This window comes from Hyperolius riggenbachi, chromosome 8 (assembly GCF_040937935.1).
Source record: "Hyperolius riggenbachi isolate aHypRig1 chromosome 8, aHypRig1.pri, whole genome shotgun sequence".
Taxonomy (NCBI): domain Eukaryota; kingdom Metazoa; phylum Chordata; class Amphibia; order Anura; family Hyperoliidae; genus Hyperolius; species Hyperolius riggenbachi.
This window is the reverse complement of record NC_090653.1, coordinates 54,042,891-54,055,389: the sequence shown is the minus strand read 5'-3', so window position 1 is coordinate 54,055,389 and position 12,499 is coordinate 54,042,891. Positions and strand designations below refer to the sequence as shown.

General features: G+C 43.9%; 1 protein-coding gene across 1 annotated transcript; it reads right to left on the bottom strand.

Annotated features, from left to right (window-relative positions):
- Positions 1 to 1,460: 1,460 nt before the first annotated feature.
- On the bottom strand, positions 1,461 to 2,390 carry LOC137527301 (olfactory receptor 8D1-like). The gene has a single exon (XM_068247809.1). The coding sequence runs from the start codon at positions 2,388 to 2,390 to the stop codon at positions 1,461 to 1,463; it is 930 nt and encodes a 309-aa protein (XP_068103910.1).
- Positions 2,391 to 12,499: the final 10,109 nt, after the last annotated feature.

Genomic DNA, 12,499 nt, shown 5'->3' with positions numbered 1-12,499 from the left:
TTAGGATATTCGCTTCCAAAATCATTTGCATTCTGTACTAAACCCTTTCACTAACGTTGAGGTACCCTCCAGGTTGAAAGAGTCCCTACTCTACGAACACCAGTCAGCAAGCAAGCACTCAAACACTCACAACAACCTGGAAGTCTAGTAATAATAAAAATAACATGAATGCAAGTTGTAATTGGTTGCACATATGGTGGATATTCACTTCCAAAATGGTTTGCATGCAAGAGCATACTGTACTAAACCTTTTCACCAGCACTGAGGTTCCCTCTAGGAGGTCGAAAGGGTCCCTACTTTACTGACACCAGTCAGGTTCTGTGGCTATCTAAACACTGTCAGGTTCTATCATTCTAGGGCACACATGCGTGCACATAATTAACTAATTAGCTATCTATCTTTGTACAGCACCTATTATTATTATAATTTATTTATATAGAGCCAACATCTTCTGTACCACTGTACACAGTACTAAACACACATTGTTGAGGATAGATACATGAGAAATTCAAAACTCTATGCAATCATGACATCCAGCAATACAAGTACAAAAACATACATAGTTGATGTGTGGTTTGGACATCCCCAATACTGGTACAAAGTCATATGATAATTTACAGGAGAATAAAAAAAAAACAAGTAGGAGGTCCTTGCCCTTGTGAGCTTACAATCTAGAGGGTAGTGTGGTGGGGGACACTAGAGTAGAAGACACAGGGGTTAGTGGATGAAGCACTGAGCCTCCAATGCTACCTAATGCAAATTATAGGCTTGTCTGAATAGGTGTGTTTTGAGATTACGTTTGAAGGTTTCCAGACTCAAAGTATGACAAACAGGCTGTGGTAGAGCATTGAAAAGAAGAGATATGCAAAGTTGTACAGAGGCACCAGTAGGATAAAATATACTAAAATCGTTGAAAAAATTCGGGCTGCGGTGGTGGACCAGCCAACCCAAAACAGACACATGTACTGTCAATTTGATGCAAAGACAATTTATTCATAAACTCCAAACAGGGGTTGCAACGCGGTTCGCAGGTAAATTCCGGCTTCCTCAGGCAATAAACAACAGTAGTGATACACAGTACGGGGTCAAGGAAAATCTTGGCACCTCTGTAAAAGAAGAGGTGTAGCTCGTGAAAAGTCCTGGATGCAGGAGTGAGAGGAGGTGCCCAAGCTAGAAGACAAAAGAGGAGTGAAGCTTCCAGGTAGGATGGTATCTTTAGATTAATAAGGAAATATGTGGAGGTGACAATTTATTTAGAACCTTGTATGATAGGTCTAGGATTTTAAACAGGATTATTTGGGTAGTTAATATCCAATGGAGAGATACAGTATGTGAATTCAGTCTACTTACTTGCTGGTATTTCTTTTAGAGAACAGTGTACTTAAATGAGTCCTATTTTGAGTTCATTTTGGAAAACAAAAAATCTAGAACAGGAACAAGTGAAAAAAGTTACATTTATTTCAGGTTAGTAATGTTTTTAAAACCCGTTTAACATCTTTATTTTTTAAGCTATAAATGAGAGGATTAAGCATAGGAACAGCAGCTGTGTTAAATAAGGATAAAACCTTTTTTAGGTTCAAGGTACTCAATACATTTGGTGTTAAATATTGGCTGGCTAGAGTTGTGTAGAGCATCGTCACAACTGTTAGATGTGAGGAGCATGTGTAGAACGCTTTACGCCTTCCAGTGCTAGATGAGATCTTCAATATAGAACTAATTATAAATATGTAAGGAACAAAGGTGATTACAAAAGGCGTTAGGATTAGAGGAAAAATGCCTTCTATGAAGAATAACATTTCCAAAACATAGGTGTCATTACAGGAAATCTTCATCAAAGGAACAATGTCACAGAAGAAGTGGTTGATTTCAATGGATGAGTAGCAGGTATAGCTGAATACTATGCCACAGGGGGGAAGAACTTGGAAAAAGCCCATAATCCAACAGGCAAAGGCCAACGTCATGCACATTCTTCTGTTCATGACCATGTGGTAATGAAGAGGATTGCAGATGGCTACATAGCGATCATAACTCATTGCTGTGAGTATCAACAGCTCATGACCAGCGAAGGATCCAAACATGTACATTTGTATCATACACTGTAGAAACGTAACAGATTTATCACCAGTAATGAAATTTATAAGGATCTTATGCAAGGAAATGGTAGAACAAGAGATGTCCACTATGGACAGGTTTCCCAAGAAGAAGTACATGGGAGTGTGAAGCAGGGGGTGTCGACAAGCAATAAGGATGGTCATATTACCACTCAGCGTCGTAATATACATGAGTAGGACCAGAAGGAAAATGGGAATTTGCAATATTGGGTTTTCAGAGATGCCTTTGATGATGAAATATCTGGCAGTTGTCTGGTTTAAATTAATGTTTATTGCCATGTTCTAAGATCTGGATGTGACACAAAAATATAGATGAGTTAACTTGCTTTATCTGGCTTATTACGATGCTATGGTATTAGTGTTTGTTTTATACTAATATATGGTAGTAAGAGCTTACTGCACTAATGGAAAAATGAGGATATGCTGAGATCACCTCTGGAGCCACAAGGGTCTTGTAATATATTCCATACGATCCGCACCATCCAAGGTAAATACTTTATTAGCTCAGTTAAAACATCATAATGTATTAAAGATATTAATCTCACCAACTTGTCCCGACATATGGTGGCCCCAAGTGGAAAAAAAGAATAATGCACATTAGTATTAAATAATAGCAGTAAGGTCATAGTCCCTATTGAGGCCCTTAGGTTCACAAGTTTCCAGTTTGTTTATCCAATAAAATTCCCTCAAGGCTAGCAACCTATGTCTGTCTCCCCCCCTCCATGGGTGAGGTATCCCTTCTATAACTTGAACTCGCAATTGTGATAGGGAGTGGTTCTTACTACAAAAGTGATCAGATACAGCTAGATCCCTATTTTTGTTATGAATATTAGATTTGTGAGAAGCCATACGATCTTTTAAAGGTTGGGTTGTCTTCCCCACATATCCCAAGCCGCAGGGACATTTCAATAAATAAACAACAAATTTAGAATCACAATTATAAAGACCATTAATCTTATATTTAGTCCCCTGGCTGGGGTGGGTGAAGACATCTCCTTTGATCATATAGCTACACAAATGACAATTAAGGCATGGATAATTCCCATTTCTTTTACTACCCATACTTTCTGTTGGACCCAGGTCATTTTTCACCAATTTATCCCTTAGTGATGGAGCTCGTTTGTAAGAAAAGAGGGGGTAGTCATGAAATTCTTTCACTGTAGGAAGCCCCTGTCGCAAAATCGGCCAATGCTTGTTGATGATATGTGCAATTTTGTCAGATAGTATGTTATAGGTCATTACACAGGGTATTCTCTCAGAGATTCCCAGTTTGATTGTTCCACGTTTTCCACATTTATAACCTTTTGATCTAAACTTAAAATCTTCTCTCAAGCATGATATAGGATATTTTCTCGCTAGAAATTTATATTTCATCTCCTCCAATCGTTTATCTCTCACTATGGGGTCCCCCACTATTCTTTCTATACGCTTAAATTGGCCCTTCGGTATATTATATAGGGTATGAGGTTGGTGAAAGGATTCAAAATGGAGGATTGAGTTCCTATCCGTATCTTTCACATGCAGGTCAGTGGTCAAGATCCCTCCATTCTTCTCAACCCACATATCCAAAAAACGGACTCTCTGCTGGTCAGCATGGACAGTAAGCTGTATACAGGGACATCTGCCATGCAGCTCTGAAACAAAATCATCGAGGCTCGAACGTGGCCCCCTCCAAATTAAAAAAATGTCATCAATAAAACGTTTCCACGTCATGGCAAACTGACAAAATAACTGACTGGAAAAAACAAACACCTCCTCGTAGAGTCCCATGAAGAGGTTAGCATAAGAAGGGGCCAAGTTCGAGCCCATAGCAGTGCCTCGCCACTGCATGTAGAAAGTAAATTCAAAAAGAAAATAATTATTTCTCAAAATCAATTCTAAAAGCTGCATGACAAAGCGTCTCTGCCCAGTATCAAAATCAGAACATAGCATCAAATAGAATTCCTTCGCCTCTAATCCACCCTCATGTGGTATGGCGCTGATGTTTTAACTGAGCTAATAAAGTATTTACCTTGGATGGTGCGGATCGTATGGAATATGTTTTATACTAATAGGCATATTTATAAGCAATTTGCAATTTCTTAACATATCACTACTTCTTTAGGCTCCGTTCAGATGGTTGGCGGGTGATTCGGAATCATTGTTTACTGCCCGGATCGACCAACACCCACATTGAGATGAATGAGAGCATTCAGCTCAAGGCATTTACCATAGTTTGTCCACGATTGCAAGTATATAGCGGTCAATCAAAATTTTCTGGATGCTTCATGTTGTTTTTCTTGTGGTTGCGTTCGGCGGTTCCATGCCCCCCTTAGGGCTCAAAACGCAATGTGACACCAGGACAACGGGATCCGATGCCAATCGCTTTTCTGCTCTGTTGCAGATAATAGAAAAAGGAAAATAATTTTTAGACCCTGGAGGATTTATAACTGTAATGGAACCAAATGTGATGTGTGAAATCGGGGGCATGTGCTAGAATTGTTTTAGCAAAGAGATTAAAAAATACACATCAATAGTAGGAAAGTATGCCAGGGTTTGGTTAGGCTGGCACTAGAAATGGTGGCCACTCAGTATTATTAATATATTGGTCAAAATTATTACAGATAAGCTTCAGTGAGAGGGTTACAGAGGCAATAGTGAAAGGAGCAACGCCACCAACAGAATCCCAATGGTGGAATGTGTTCTCCCAGGATGTAAATGTAAACACGTGGCAGCTAATCTATGGAATCTGCTAAGGCAGTGTTCCTCAAACCTGTCCTCGTGACACCCCAATGGTGTATGTTTTGCAAGAAACCTCACCTATGCACAGGTGGGGTAATTAGAGTCTCTGCTACACGGATTCCACTTAGCTGAGACACCCCACCTGTGCAAGTGAGGTTGCCTGCAAAACATGCACTGTGGGGAGTCACGAGGACTGGTTTGAGGAACACTATGCAAGGGGCTGTGGAAATTGGCTGAGACCAAAGACTAGTTTATTAGGCAAAGTTCAGGTGGTCCACATTTACTGTGGACAGACAGAGGCATCTATCAATCTCCCCCGACGCCCCCCCCCCCAGCTAAGCTGAACACATTTTAATAGATGTCCAATGCATGTGGTAGGGGTGCTACATTCTTCCTGAACTATCTATAATTAAGAAAACAAGGCAGTGTAACAGTACCTTCTAACTGCTCAACCCATCCACAGGCAATGGGGTTTATGAAGGATGCCTGTTGTGTTCCCTTTCTCCTTGGCAGTGAGCAGTGCTCAGCTGGCATTGATATTGGGATAACAGCAATCAGCAGCCTTTCATTCCTACTCTTCCTACTCTTCCTCCTCTTTCTGTGATGCCACAACTCTGTCCTGGAAACACAAGAACATCTTTTCCAGAAGCCAGAATATAGGGATGTTTTATGTTTCACTGATTATGGTTGACCACAACCAACTATTTTTATTTCTTCTCTAAATGGGGCTAAAATAACACACACACTGAATCTGTAGTTGCTTCATAGAGCTAATGTACTCAGACTTTACAAAGTGTTTGCTATTCTTGGACTCCATCAGGTACTCTGAAACAACTTACAGATCGCACAGAGGAGCTTGTTTTGAGACTGGTTTTATTGCATATCTGTCAAGCGAGTGGTACCTGGATAAGACCATTAAAAATTAGGGAAAACATACACGACCTTAGGTGCTATTCTAGTTTATGTGCCCCAGCGGAAAACCTCATAGACCAATGGCCGCTCCCTGCTCATGGCAATTTGGTCTCAACCACTAATTGGTAACAAAACGGGGACACAGCTGGAAAGACTACTCAGGCCACCAACTGAATTGGTTTAGTAAAGTTTTGGTAAAGTTTTGCGAGCAGAGGTGGTAACTGAAGCGAACACCATGCCCTAAGGCCAGCGACTGAAGGCCACAGGCAAGGGTCCTTTTGTGCAATTTTAGAGTTTATTTAATGGATAGTGTTTCCCACTGGGTCACCTGTTTCTTCTTGGTGGCTACCAAATTGCCGCAAGTAGGGAGCAGCCGTTGGTCCATGAGCTTTCATGCTGGATCACCTCAACTAGACAAGCTTATGGCCTCATTGAGCAGTAGCTGTAAGTGCCGGTAACTGTTTAGAAAGTATTTGACTACCAGGTTCATCACGTGTTCAAAGTGAAGGACTGGCAGCAAGTTGGCCCAACTGTCACATATGACCTTGCCTGATTCAAGGTTGGTTGAGGTCCAGGTAAAGGAAACTGATGCAGCTACAGCAGAGAGAGAGAGGGAGCATGGTGATCTAGCTTGTCAAGTGAGACCTTTACGGGAGTTGGTAGTGGTTCTTTATACATTACTCATGTACATTTCAATGACAAATCTCAGATGATGCAGATGACAAATGATTTATCACAAGACGAGCTATGAAAGCAGCCCAGCTGTAAGGAGACCCTGCAGAGGGCTATGGCAAACTTCTGCTGAAAGATGAGGATATCCTGATGTGCCCTTCTTCCTGCATCAGCTACTTTGCTGGCTCAAGTCTTCACATCATGTTGTGTCTTGTTAGCATCATCTACCACCCCCTTCTCCTGACTGGCCTCAATTGACACAGCTGCCTTCCATCATCTTTTGGTCTGTGCTATCCTGCAATACAACATGCCTAGCCGCCACTTCTTCTGGAAGCTGTGCTTGAGCATGTGACCGAATATGTGTCTCACAGTCCAACTCTGCATGCCTGCGGTCCCCATCTTCAGCCTTCTCTTTCTGCCTTGGTTAGTCCTTCTCCTCAGAGGAAGTTAAGGGTTGAGCATCAGTGCATGTGGTAATTCCTACCTCAAAATCATGGAATTCTGAAACAGTTCTTCATACTACTACTATGGGAGCCTGTTTATGGATCAGTGCTATTTGACTGCCCTGTACCTGGAAGGAGGTGGTGGTTTGGGTTATTTGCACTGTGGCCGTAAGGGATAAAGGACAACGTCCAATTTAACAAACTGTACCCATGCCTGGTGTCTTGCATACTGTGAAGCTCTAATACAGTTTGGTTGAGGAAAAGCTTAATGAGGAGTAAAGATGTAGCGAACGGTTCGCTGGCGAACGGTTCCAGGCGAACATTGGGGGTTCGCGTTCGCCTGCACCAGGCGAACTTTTCCGGATTCGCCCCATAATGCACTATGAGGGTCAACTTTGACCCTCTGCATCACAGTCAGCAGGCACATTGTAGCTATTAAGGCTACACTAAGCCCTGGAGCCCCACCCCCCCCCCCCCCCCACCCCTTATATAAGGCAGCCTCCGGCAGCCATTACATTCACTCGTCTGCCTGCTATTAGACAGACTAGGGAGAGCTGCTGCATACTTGTTCTTCTAGGGACAGATTAGTTAGGTTCTTGGCTGCTTAGCTTGCTCCTGGCTGATTGTTATTGCTTTTATAGCACCCCTCAATAGCTCTTGTCAGAGCTCATCCTGTACTTTTTTTTCTTCTGTGTGTCAAACTGACACTTTTGTTGCATGCACAGCATTGCTAATTGATAGTGTGTGTGCCACTGCCAGCAGCCCAGCACATTCAGTGACTACCTGTGTGTGTGACAGGGAGCTGCACATTGTACTACCCAGTACTGCATATACCCCAGTACCTGTTGTGTTTACTTAACCCACCTCATCACTGCATATACCTAGCTTTGTGTTGAGTGAATCCAGCTCACTGTATCCTACTACTACCTGTTGTGTTTACTTAACCCACCTCATCACTGCACATAACTACCTGTAGTGTTGAGTGAACCCAGCTCACTGCATATACCTACTACCTGTTGTGTTGAGTGAACCCAGCTCACTGCATATACCTACTACCTGTTGTGTTTACTTAACCCACCTCATCACTGCATATACCTAGCTTTGTGTTGAGTGAACCCAGCTCACTGCATCCTACTACTACCTGTTGTGTTTACTTAACCCACCTCATCACTGCACATAACTACCTGTAGTGTTGAGTGAACCCAGCTCACTGCATATACCTACTACCTGTTGTGTTGAGTGAACCCAGCTCACTGCATATACCTACTACCTGTTGTGTTTACTTAACCCACCTCATCACTGCACATAACTACCTGTAGTGTTGAGTGAACCCAGCTCACTGCATATACCTACTACCTGTTGTGTTGAGTGAACCCAGCTCACTGCATATACCTACTACCTGTTGTGTTGAGTGAACCCAGCTCACTGCATATACCTACTACCTGTAGTGTTGAGTGAACCCAGCTCACTGCATATACCTACTACCTGTTGTGTTTACTTAACCCACCTCATCACTGCACATAACTACCTGTTGTGTTGAGTGAACCCAGCTCACTGCATATACCTACTACCTGTTGTGTTTACTTAACCCACCTCATCACTGCACATAACTACCTGTTGTGTTGCGTGAACCCAGCTCACTGCATATACCTACTACCTGTTGTGTTGAGTAAACCCAGCTCACTGCATATACCTACTACCTGTTGTGTTTACTTAACCCACCTCATCACTGCACATAACTACCTGTAGTGTTGAGTGAACCCAGCTCACTACATATACCTACTACCTGTTGTGTTGAGTGAACCCAGCTCACTGCATATACCTACTACCTGTTGTGTTGAGTGAACCCAGCTCACTGCATATACCTACTACCTGTAGTGTTGAGTGAACCCAGCTCACTGCATATACCTACTACCTGTTGTGTTTACTTTACCCACCTCAGCACTGCACATAACTACCTGTTGTGTTGAGTGAACCCAGCTCACTGCATATACCTACTACCTGTTGTGTTGAGTGAACCCAGCTCACTGCATATACCTACTACCTGTTGTGTTTACTTAACCCACCTCATCACTGCATATACATAGCTTTGTGTTGCGTGAACCCAGCTCACTGCATCCTACTACTACCTGTTGTGTTTACTTAACCCACCTCATCACTGCACATAACTACCTGTAGTGTTGAGTGAACCCAGCTCACTGCATATACCTACTACCTGTTGTGTTGAGTGAACCCAGCTCACTGCATATACCTACTACCTGTAGTGTTGAGTGAACCCAGCTCACTGCAAATACCTACTACCTGTAGTGTTGAGTGAACCAAGCTCACTGCATATACCTACTACCTTTTGTGTTGAGTGAACCCAGCTCACTGCATATACCTACTACCTGTTGCGTTTACTTAACCCACCTCATCAGTGCACATAACTACCTGTTGTGTTGAGTAAACCCAGCTCACTGCATATACCTAGCATCCCCCCGAGATGGACAAAATGGACAAACCAGGTAGAGGAAGAGGTAGAGGCAGACCCAGAGGAAGGCCACCAGGCACCGGCAGGTCTGTGCGAGGTGGTGTTGCTGTGATTTCATGCGGACCTGCCCCAAAATACAGTGCTCAGAAGAAGGCACGTGCCATCACTTCCCAAAATCGTGAGGAGGTGATTGAGTATTTAACACAGAACACCTCATCTCCCGCAGTCACCAGCGCTACAACAAGCACCACATCCGCTGCATTTGACACTTTGCAGGAGTTATTTGGTGGTGGTGGTGGTGAAATCACCGATTCACAGCCACTACTGCAACAACAAGAAGAAGGCGCAGGTACACCACCTCCTACGTCTGAGTTAGGTGGCGATAGTATGGACGTAACGTGTGTGGATGTGGATGATGGACCACCTGAAGTTGGTGCAGTTGAGGAGGTTTCTGAGGAAAGCGCAGCTGGCCAGGAGGATTATGATGACGATTATACGGATACCACATATGTTCCCGGTAGAGGAGATGACCAGGGGGAAAGTTCAGAGGAGGATTCAGAGAGGACTAGGAGGAGACGACTCCATGATAGAAGCAAAGGGAGCTCGTCCTCAGAAACAGCTGGGGGCAGTGTCCGGCGCCAGCTATGGCCAGACAGCCAGCATGCCCTTCATAGTCAACTGCTGATGCCACCGTAGCGCCATCAGCCCAGGGGGGCTCAGCGGTTTGGAAATTTTTTAACGTGTGTGTCTCAGATCGGAGCAAAGCCATCTGTTGTCTCTGCCAGCAAAAGTTGAGCCGTGGAAAGGCCAACTGTCACGTAGGGACAAGTGCTTTACGAAGGCACCTGGAGAGAAGGCACAAACAGCTATGGCAAGAAAACCTGAGGAAAAGCAGCACCCCTCAAAAGACAAGCCACGGAGAACAACCGCGGCAGCCGTCACAGGGGGCTTCTGCTGCTCCACGTTCCCATGGTATTGTTCGTGGCTGGGGGGAGGAAGAATGGATACACTTTTAAACAATTTAAAAATACAACCATCTAAATTTTCAAACAATTTGAAAATACAACCATCTAAACTTTCAAACAATTTAAAAATACAACCATCTAAACTTTCAAACAATTTAAAAATACAACCATCTATCATTTTCAAAACATTTAAAAAAAGGGCAAAAAAACTTGCCCACCGTAAAACATTCTTGACAAATGCTTTCGACTTGCTTTGTCTTCCGCTGGCTCAAGGGTCCATCTGACCACAGATGCCTGGTCTGCAAAGCACGGTCAGGGCAGCTACAGCATTGGTCTCAGCAGGCTCCCACTTCGGGCCGGAATCCAACCTTCATTCCCCGTGGTGACAATGGCAGACTTGCCCTCCATAACGGATTCCCATTAACGGATTTAAAGTTAATTCATTTCAAATACACAGCAGGGTCTCTAAAGTCCGCCTCCTGTATTGTTATTTTTGGTCACTACCTCGAGGCGGGCGTGCATGCCTGCCTGCTGCCCTCCTTGGATGTGTAGTGGTAGCCGTTTCTCAGGCTCCACACCGGATTCCATCCCTCATTCCCCGGCCATTACCCGGGGTCACAAATGGCAGACTTGCCCGCCTCCATATGATTCTCGTGAAAGGAATGTGGTGTCATCTTTGCCCGCCATAACTGGTTCTCGTTAAAGGATTTAAAGTACGTTCATTTTAAATACACAGCAGGGCCTCGAAAGTCCTCCTCCTGTATTGTTATTTTTGGTCACTACCTCGGGGCGGGCGTGCATGCCTGCCCACTGCCCTCCTTGGATGTGTAGTGGTAGCCGTTGCTCAGGCTCCACACCGGATTCAAACCCCTCATTCCCCGGCCATTACCCGGGGTCACAATGGCAGACTTGCCCGCCTCCACATGATTCTCATTGTAGCGGTACTGAACAAGTACACAGCAAGTAGAAAATGTAATTTAAAAATAAAACGTAAGCTTTTTAACAATGCCATGGAAAGTTGAGAAGGAAGTCACACATTACCTGACATCACTGAGTGAGGAAGAGCAATCTCGCCATGTTGCGCAGTAGTCCAGCATGGCCGTCACTACACAAACAGCTGTTTGCGGTGCGTTACACAGTGAGTTTGGTGTGTCAGTGTGAAGCGGTACTCTAATTACACTCCCTGATTGATGTATACACATGCAAGATGTTTGAAAGCACGTTAGGCCTGCAATTCAGCATTCAATGTGATTTCTGCCCTTAAAACGCTGCTTTGCGTCACATCCAGATTTTTCCCCGGGACTTTTGGCATGTATCCCACTCCGCCATGCCCCCCTCCAGGTGTTAGACCCCTTGAAACATCTTTTCCATCACTTTTGTGGCCAGCATAATTTTTCCTATTTTTCAAAGTTCGCCTCCCCATTGAAGTCTATTGCGGTTCTCGAACTTTTTCGTGAATCGAACCTTCCGCGGAAGTTCGCGAACCCGGTTCGCGAACCGAAAATCGGAGGTTCGCGACATCTCTAATGAGGAGACAATTTCACTTACGGTATTCCCTATCAATCCCATGTTTATCATTGTGGTCCTTTCCTTTGGTTCTGCACATGCTTTTTTCAAGAGTTGAATGTGTTAGATATACAGGATGGCTATCAACAGATGCACCAATTCATTTAATAATACTTTTTTTTAATAAGAGTAAAAAAAGTAGTTTTGTTCAGGGGCGTAACTAGAAATCACTGGGCCCCCCCTGCGAAACTTTGGATGGGGCCCCCTCCTGCCAAACCTCCTCCCCAGAAATGCTGGGAGTAGAACAGCACTGTACACAAAACCCTGCTGAACACTGAATAGGGACTGCCTATAAATCTTTGTCTGCAAAACTTTGTATAATTCCTTATCAGTGGCTGAGCAGATGCAGTCATTAGAACAATTGTGCAGAGAGCAGAAAGTTTTTTTCTTTCTGTGCCCTTAGTTGTCAGTCTCTCAGGATGGGGCCCCCTGTGGCCTCTGGGCTCCACTGCAGCTGCATCCCTTGCAGGGTCTATTGTTACGCCCCTGGTTTTGTTTCAACTGGTGACATACAAAAGAAATGACAGTCCCCACTTAAAGCTAAGAAATAGTATAACCACAATCTCCCAGACAGAGATTAAAATGATTGGCTACAGATATTCATTAGTTAACCACTGAGGGTTTTTTCCCATTATGGAC